At 54.5% G+C, this 8,766-nt stretch overlaps 1 protein-coding gene across 1 annotated transcript in view; it reads right to left on the bottom strand.

Moving 5' to 3' along the window:
- The window catches only part of TTC24 (tetratricopeptide repeat domain 24), a 6,604-nt gene extending 2,399 nt beyond the window's left edge, over window positions 1-4,205 (bottom strand). Inside the window, exons 1-5 of the mRNA XM_021709080.1 lie at window positions 3,500-4,205; window positions 3,140-3,343; window positions 2,247-2,375; window positions 1,995-2,107; window positions 1,578-1,674 (exon numbers count right to left, since the gene is read on the bottom strand). Coding sequence (XP_021564755.1) covers window positions 1,578-1,674; window positions 1,995-2,107; window positions 2,247-2,375; window positions 3,140-3,343; window positions 3,500-4,205 — 1,249 coding nt within the window. The remainder of the gene's footprint in view (window positions 1-1,577; window positions 1,675-1,994; window positions 2,108-2,246; window positions 2,376-3,139; window positions 3,344-3,499) is intronic.
- Window positions 4,206-8,766: the final 4,561 nt, after the last annotated feature.

Raw genomic sequence — 8,766 nt, 5'->3', positions numbered from 1 at the left:
GGGCCGGAGTCTGGGAAGGAAGGGTGAATGGAGAAGAAGGGCCGTCCAGCCGAGTGCGTGCGCGGCTACCCTGGCGGAGACAGGGTGGCCCCAGAGAGACCGAGCCCCGGGGTGTGCCGCTTCCCTCCGGGGATAAAATTCCGGGGTGAGGCCGTTTGTTCTGCTAAGACTCCCCCTAACAGGCTTGCGGGCTTATGCCCTATCAGGCCTGGCCAGGGCCTGACGACCACCCATCCTGTCTGGAGCCTCACGGGGCAAAGTCACAGATAGTTGGTAGCTGACCTTGGTCGGGACCCTCAATTTTCTGACCCCCCAATCCAGTCCTCTGCCTGCATGAGGCTGATTTAGTTTTGCTCGCAGATGGCAAATATGGTGTCCTCGTCTTTCAGATGGGAGGACGTAAAAGCTATGAAATACACGTGATACATATTAAAGTCCAATTTCAGCTCCCGGGGTGGGAAGAGCTTTTCTGAGGGTGTCTCAAAAGGCGAGGGAGGAGGCGGTTGGGAAGACGACTGTAGAGAGACCCGGAGCTGGAGACAAGTTTGAGCGCACCCGGGTTAAGAGCTACACGCGGGAGATCTGGCTTTGGGAGGGAGGAACTTCCTTGGAGCTCTATCGCCATCGTGTGGCCATTTCGGGAACTGCAGCCAAGGACTTGCGACCTTCTGCCTTTGTGTAAATGACTTAGGGCTACTGGGTACCGGGGCCACTTTTTTTTGTTTGTGTCCGAGTCACACCCTGTCGCCCACGCTCGCGGCCACCGCAGTCTCGACCTGCTGGGCTCTGGCCACCTTTCCATCTCAGCCTTCCAAGTAGCTGGAACTACAGGCACGTGCCACCGTGCCCTGCCAATTTTTTGATTTGTTGTAGAGATGAGATCTTGCCAAGTTGCCCAGGCTGGTCTAGAACCCCTGGGCTCAGGCAATCCTCTCGCCTCAGCCTCCCAAAGCGCTGGATTACAGGTGTGAGGCACCCCGCCTAGCCTCGTTTAGGATTCTTGATTGTGATTGTGGTGGGGCTCGGTGGCTCAGCCTGTAATCCCACGCTTTGGGAGGCCGAGGTGAGTGGTTTGCCTGAGCCCGCGGGTTTGAGACCCGTCTGGGCAACTTGGCCAGACCTCATCTCTACAATAAATCAAAAGTTAGCCTGGTGTGGTAGCGCACGCCTGTGGTTCCAGCTACTCGGAAGACTGAGGCGGAAGCATCACCGGAGCCCAGCAGGTCGAGGCTGTGGTGGCCGGGAGCAGCCACTGCACTCCAGTCTGGGTGACAGAGTGAGACTCCAACTCAGAAAAAAAGAAAACAAAAAGGATTCTTGATTGCACTCCTGGCCTTCACCCAAGGGGCTCCTGACCACGCAGCCTAAAACCCGAAACAGCTCTTGTGTTTGAGACGTGCCACCACCCCCCACCCATTTCCCCATGCCCGGAAAGTGATATATATCCCATACGCAGGCTGGGGCAGATGGGCAGTCAAGCACACAGCCTCCCCAGGAAGCTCGACTCCACTCACCACCAAGTCCTCTTGGGGGCTTCCTCTCTCCACCCCCATCTCCTGTCTCAGGTGTCACCTCACCAAGGTGTGAGTCGACCAGCCTCACCTGGGCCAAGTGGGTCCTCATGGCGTCAGCTAGCTTGGCCACCAGCCGTTCTCGCACCGAATCTGACTCCTTCTGGGGAGAGGGTGGATAATGGGGTGATGGAAAAGGCCTGGACTTTGTGGTCCTCTGGGGGTCGGGGAAGAAGGAAACGGGAAAAGGAGGGTAGAGGAGACTTTGTCTCTCCCCCTTCCACTCCATCCCCTTGTTTTTCCCAGGGTCCTGCCTCCGCCTGCCTGCAACTGTGGACGGAGACTGACTGTCCCTCACACCAGTCTCCCAGGACTTAGCACACCGTGGGTTCAGTGCACGTTTGATGAGTGAAAGGCTGTGGGGAAGTGAAGGCAGGAACGTCAGCCAGAGGAGAGCTGGACTCCAGGGAGGAGGTTTCTTACCTGACATTGGGCCAGCGCTTCCTTGTAGTACTTCAAGGCCTGGTCATACTGTCCCAGTCTGGCCGCAGCAGCCCCCAGCCCCTCACAGGCTTGCCACTGCCCCTTCACGTCCCCTGAGGAAGAGGTCCTCTCATGGCTCCCTACCAGCCCCTCCAGCGGTATCCCCCCCCCCATTCCCCTCATCTGCCTCCCAACCAGCCCTGAGGACCCCTTGGGCCTCCTAAGTCACTTGCTAACCCTCTGGCCCTTTACCAGCGTCCCGTGCAGCCTGCAGGGCATGCAGGTAGTTGTCTCTGGCGGTTGTGTGGTCCCCCAACTGGCTCAGCGCAAAGGCCAGGCTGCCGAAGCTCCGGCCCTGCTCCCACCGCTGCCCCACAGAGCCTGAGGACAGAGCCCACCCCACCCTAAGCAGGGACTCTGGCGGCTGGGGCATTAGGACCCTGCCCCCCAGCAAACGAGGCAGGGCTCCCAGGAGTCCCAGTGTCCTGGCCCAGCACACCTCCAGATGGCCCACACAAGTCTGAGCTCTCCATGCCGGCCTCTCCTCATCCTGAGTTTGAGTCAGGCAAAGCCTGTGAGATAGGCACGGCTGGTATTAACGGCCCCATTTTATTTATTTTTAGTTTATGTTATTTTTTTGAGTTGGAGCCTCACTCTGCCACCCAGGCTGGAGTGCGGTGTGACGCTCCTGGTCACCACAGCCTGGACCGGCTGGATTCCAGCAGTCCTTTCACCTCAGCCTTCCAAGTTGCTGGAACTACAGGGGCATGCCACCATGCCTGGCTAATTTATTAAACAGCCCCATTCTTATGAGTGCAGAAACTAAAGCTCAGGCTTTAGTGATTCGCCAAGCCTCACACCATCAGCAGGGGGCTGAGCTGTTCTCCAGACCTCCCCTCCCAGCAGTGTCTGTCCCCCTGCCACTGCTGCCCTCCCAACCCCAGGCCTCGCCTCTGGGCCCACCACCCTCAGTCCTGTCTAGCTATCCCATCTCCTGCACTGCCAGCCCCCATGCCCTCTGGTTCCGGACTTCCCAGCCTCTTAACTGGTCCCAAAGGTCTACCTACACTTAAGCTTTGGAGCCCCCACTGGCTCCCCCCTTAGTCCTCTGATCCCAGCCTCAGTCCCCAGCCCCTGGCACCTACCATGCAGGTCGGCAGCCTTCTGGTGAAAGTCTCGAGCTTCTGGATAGTTGCCGAGAGCGGTGTGGGCCATCCCAAGGTTTCTCAGCACTGTGGCCTGCTCTCCTGGCGTCCGGCACAGGGGCAAGGCCTGCAGGAAGGCCTCCACGGCTAGTGGGAACAGCTGGAGCTGGGAGTAGCCCAGGCCTAGGTCATTGTAGAGGTGCCCTAGAGGGCACAGCCAGGGTCACAGGCAGCCAGATCAGGGTAACTATGGCTGTACCGGGCAGCCCCTGTTCCCTCCTCAAACCCCCTCAGTCCTCAGGGCATCATCAGGCTGTGAGTCTCCCCAGACCCCACACCCCCCCTGTCCAAAGGCCTCACCCAGCAGTCCCTGCTCAGAGCTGCTCTCAGCCAGCCTCCGGCTCTCCTCCAGCACCTGCAGAACTTCACCTACCCCGTGCTGTCCGCTCTTCAGCATACACCCTGCTGCAGCCCCCAGGGCCAGTGCTGCGGCCCGGGGCCGCCTTGCTTGGGCATAGGCCTGACTTGCTTCCCGCAGGCAGCGAGCTGCAAGCTTGGGCTCTCCCAGAGCTTGGTAGCAGGCACCCATTTTTGCCTGGGCTTCCCCCTGGTCGCCCTGTGGCTGGTAGTGGCCCAGAGCCCTGTGGTACCAGGCCAAAGCTTGAGGCAGCTCGCCGAGGGCATGGTAGGCCAAAGCCACGTTAAAACACTGGTCGCCATGATGCCTGCCCTGTGCCTTCTCCTCAGGTTGGGCTCGCAGGAGCAGCTCGAGGCCTGTAGCGGGGTCTCCTGTCTCCACATAGGCTGCGCCCAGGTTGAATGCACAGGCCCGCAGCACAGGGATATCTCTGGTGTGTGGAGCCTTGGAGGCCAGAAGGAAGGCCCTTTGGAAGCTGGTCAAGGCCTCGTGGTTCTGGCCAGCCTGCAGGGCCCCATGTCCAGCCCGGGTGAAGGCTTGGATGCTGGCCTTTTGCTGTGGCCACCTTCTTTTCTTCTTTTTCTTCTTGGAGCTTGACGGCTCTGGCTCACCTTCCTGGGGGACATCCTCAGGGTTGGGGGACGACATAGGCCTGATGCTGGGGAACAGAGGGGTCAGCATGTCAGTCCTGGGCAATCAGGCTCCCTTTTCTTTTTTTTAATTGGAGTCTCACTCTGCCACCCAGACTGGAGTGCAGTGGCCGACCTGCTGGGCTCCAGCGATCTTTCCGCCTCAGCCTTCCAAGTAGCTGGAACTACAGGCGTTCGCTACCACGCCCCACTGTTTTTTTTATTTATTGTAGAGATGAGGTCTCGCCAAGTAGCCCAGGTGGGTCTCAAGCCCGCAGGCTCAGGCAATTCACTCACCTGGGCCTCCCAAAGCGCAAGATTACAGGCTAAGCCACCGAGCCAGGCTAATCAGGATCCCTTTAGGGCAATTCAGCTCTACCCTGGCGTGACCCCCAGGGTTCCAAGGATTGCCCTCTGATATCTCACTTTGCTTCAACTGTCCATTGAGCACCTTATTGACTCACTTTAATGTCTTTTTTTTTTTTTAAGTTGGGGTCTCACTCTGTCTCCCAGACTGGGGTGCAGTGGCATGCTCCTGGCCACTGCAGCCTCGACCTGCTGGGCTTTGGGGGTCCTTCTACCTCAGCCTTCTAAGTAGCCAGAACTACAGGTGCACGCTACCATGCCCGGCTATTTTTAGAAATTTATTGTAGAGATGAGATCTCGCCAAGTTGCCTGGGCAGCTCTCGAACCCACGGGCTCAGGCAATCCACTTGCCTCAGCTTCCCAAAGTGCTGGGATTACAGGCTTAGCCACCAAACCAGGCCAATATCTAACTCTTAACCCTCCTTTAAGACTCAGGTCAAGAAACATCTTCCTTTAGAAAGCCCCTCCTTCTCAGCCAACTGGGCACTTCTGTGGTCACATAGCCCCTTATGCCTATGTCTTTTTTTTTTCTTTTTTGAGTCAGAGTCTCATTCTGTTGCCCAGGCTGGAGTGCAGTGGCTCTATCACAGCTCACTGCTGCCTCAACCTTCTGGGCTCAGGCAATCCTTCTACTTCAGCCTCCTGAGTAGCTGGGACTACAGGTATGTGCCACCACACCTGGCTAATTGTTTTTTTATTTTTTGTAGAGACTAAGTCTTGCTATGTTGCCCAGGCTGGTCTTGGGTTAGGTTCAGTGGCATTAAGTACACTCACCACCATCACCTCCAGGGCTTTTTCACCTCCTTTGATAAACATTTACTGAGACTCTACTTCATGTCACACCCTTCAAGTTGCTCCACGAGTGGGAAACACAAGAAAGTTGGCAACTGTGACCCAATGTGATAAATGCCATGAAAGACACAGGCATGGCCAGGCGTGGTGGCTCACGCTTGTAATCCCAGCACTTTGGGAGGCCAAGGCAAGAGGACTGCCTGAGCTCAGGGCTTCGAAACCAGCCTGGGCAATTTGGTGAGACCCTGTCTCTACAATAAATCAAAAAATTAGCTGGGCGTGGTAGCACATGCCTGTAGTTCCAGCTACTTGGAAGGCTGGCAGAAGCGTTGCCTGAGCCAAGCACATTAAGGTTGTGGTGGCCGTGAGTGTGCCATCGCACTCCAGCCTGGGCGACAGAATGAGACTCCAACTCAAAAAAAATGGTTAAAATGATAAATTTTATGCTATACATATTTCACCACAATTTGTGGATGTGGATGAAGGGACAGCATACCCAGGGGCTCTCCCCAACACTCCCTCACACGGCGCCCCCATGACACCCACCCGCTCACAACCTAGGTTCTCCCGCTGTCTCATCTCAAGATGTAGTTCAGGTCAGGTCTACAAAGATGCAGTGAGTCCCTGCGTGTGCCAGGAGCCATAGGAGGTACTGGGGGCCTGGGCTGGGGAGGCTATTGCTTTGGCATGGAGCCAGCCTCTGGTGCGAGGCCCTCTTTGGAAGGGAGAGCGGTATCTGACTGTAGGGGCGTTCGCTGCCTCTCCCCCCAGCCCAAGGGGGGCTCGGTTTTCTGTCTGGTGGCTGGCTCCAGGCCCAAACTCCTGCTCTGGTCTCCACAGCCTTCTTAAACCCAAGCGTTGTCTCATCAGCGTGTGGGGCCTGTTAGGATCTTTCCCCTTGAAAGGCAAAGGCTTTTCAGAAACTCTTCCCAGAATACGGAAGAGGAGTGTGGAAAAGACCCCGGCACCGGCCCTTCCCATCTTCTTCTTCTTCTTTCTCCCCCTTTTTAGGAGGCGCAGGCAGAAAAGATGCATTCTCTTTTCAAGAAATTCCCCTTGCTTCTAACAATATCCAGGCATCCCGCCCCCAGGCTGTTTCTGACTCCCCCCACCCAGTTGGGGGCTCATGCAGCAGGAGCCTTACCTCCTTGGTCTCTGCAGCTGTCTTTCTGGAATGGCCCCTCTGGCTTGGGTTACCTCCCCCAGCTCTTGGCTCAGAGCCCGGGGTTACTAGACAACCAGGTACCAACTCCACTCCTAGGGGATTCTTTAAGCGACAGCTCAGAGGCCCTATCTTAGTGCTGACCTGATGCTGCTTGGGCGGGGACACCTGAACTTTATGGCCTTTCCATAAAGCTGCAGACAGACACACTTCAGGGAATGAATCAGTGCGCCCTGGGGCTGCTAACTAGTTACACCCTCGGAAATCATTTGCCCCATCCTCTAACTCCATAGAGGAGGGATCTGAGGCTCTGAAAGCAGCTGTGAATTGCCTAAGGTCACGGTGCAGTCATGTAGCTGGGGTTAGACCCTAGGTATTCCGATACAAAGTAATGATCCACAACACTGTGATCACAAGCTTTAACATCACTTCACTATCCCAGAAGCGAACACACACATGCACACACACACATACTCTCTTACACACTGTGCTTCTGTGTGGTAGTTTTACTTTTGGGAACGGGGCGGGTGGGGGGAAAAGGAAAGGCTTGGAGATCAGAGGAGCCTCTCTGCTGCTGGACTCGGACTCTGCTTCCCAGCTCCACTGATCTGCAATTTATAGGTTCTGCTTAAGTGAGGACGTGAGGATGGCAGGCCCCAGGATAGGACAGCAGGCCCCAAGACAATGGGTCCTAACACCCAACTCACCAAAGGGGGCTGCATCAGAAAGCACACGTCCTCATTTACCTAGGGAAAGACCTCTCTTAAGTAAAGAGGACTTTGCCAGAAACAAAATGATGAGGACGTGGTTGGGCTGGCCTGCATTGGCCCTGCAGCCTTCACTAAATGCCTGTGGTGTGCAGGCTGGTGCTGGGTGCCACCGACAGCACTGTGAGAGCAGAGGCTTCCCTCTGCCCTTCTGAGTTCTTTGGCTGGCTACAAATTAACTTGACATGAGTCGGATTCATAGAGGAAAAACCATTTTAATTACAATCATGCTTCACTCGGTGTTGGGGATATGTTGAGAAATGCTTTGTTAGGTGATTCTGTCATTGTGCAAATAGCACAGAGTGCACTTACACAAACCAGCTAACATAACCTACCATACATCTAGGCAATGTAGTACAGCCTATTACGCCTGGGCTCCAAACCTGGATAGCATGCTAGTGTACTTAATACTATAGGCAACTGTAACACAATGGGAAGTGTTTGTGTATCTAAATGTATCTAACCATAGAAAAGATACAGTAACAACAATACTGTAAAAAAATAAAATAAGAAATGTCACACTGTACTGGGCATCTACCGTGAATGGAGCTGGCAGGACCAGAAGTTACTCTGGGTGGGTCCATGGGTGAGTGCTGGGTGGATGTGAAGGTCTAGGACACAACTGAACACTTTTTTTTAAGTCGGGGTCTCACTCTTTTGCCCAGGCTGGATTGCAGTGGCATGATCATAGTTCACTGAAGCCTGAATCTCCTGGGCTCAGGCGATCCTTTCATCTCATCCTCCCGAGTCGCTGGGTCTACAGATGTGCCACCATGTCTGCCTAATTTTTTTGATGTTTTTTGGAGAGACAAGGTCTGGCTGTGTTGCCCAGGCTGATCTCAAACTCCTGGGCTCAAGCAATCCTCTTACCTCCGCCTCCTAAAGTGCTTGGATTACAGGTGTGAGCCACTGTGCCCAGCTCTACAGAACACTTTTATAGGACTGGCAGTGCAGTAGATTTGTTTACATCAGCATCACCACAGATGTGAGAGTGATGCATTGTGCTAAAATATTAGGACAGCTACAACATTACTAGGTGATAAGACTATTTTAGCTCATTATAACCTTATGGGACCACTGTTATAAATGTGGTTTGTTATTGACTGAAACATCGTGAAGAGATGCATGACTGTTATGTGCTCATGCACAGAGCCCCACAAAACATAAGACTCGAAGTAGGGTCAGATGATTGTTGCTTATATGGCACCCTGGGCTACTGCAAGGGAGGGGGCCCCGGGCACACCTGGGAGGTGGTGCTGGCATAAGTTACTGTGGTTAAGGGGAGGAAGCACATGGTGAACAAAGGCTGTCCTGCTAGAACGATACAGATACTCCACTAATGTAGATTTTTCTTTATAAATATACATTTGCTTTACAAAAGGACAGCTTTTCAGAGCTGCTCCTGTGTCTGCAGTTTCTCAGAATAACTGCTCAAAATATGCCAAAGAAGTATATTTTTGGGTGGCATACAATTCTGTTTTCCTACAGTCATA

This window comes from Carlito syrichta, unplaced genomic scaffold, assembly GCF_000164805.1.
Source record: "Carlito syrichta isolate Samal-C Ts95f unplaced genomic scaffold, Tarsius_syrichta-2.0.1 Scaffold156294, whole genome shotgun sequence".
Lineage (NCBI taxonomy): Eukaryota > Metazoa > Chordata > Mammalia > Primates > Tarsiidae > Carlito > Carlito syrichta.
The sequence above is the reverse complement of the archived record's forward strand: the minus strand, read 5'-3'. Positions and strand labels throughout refer to the sequence as shown.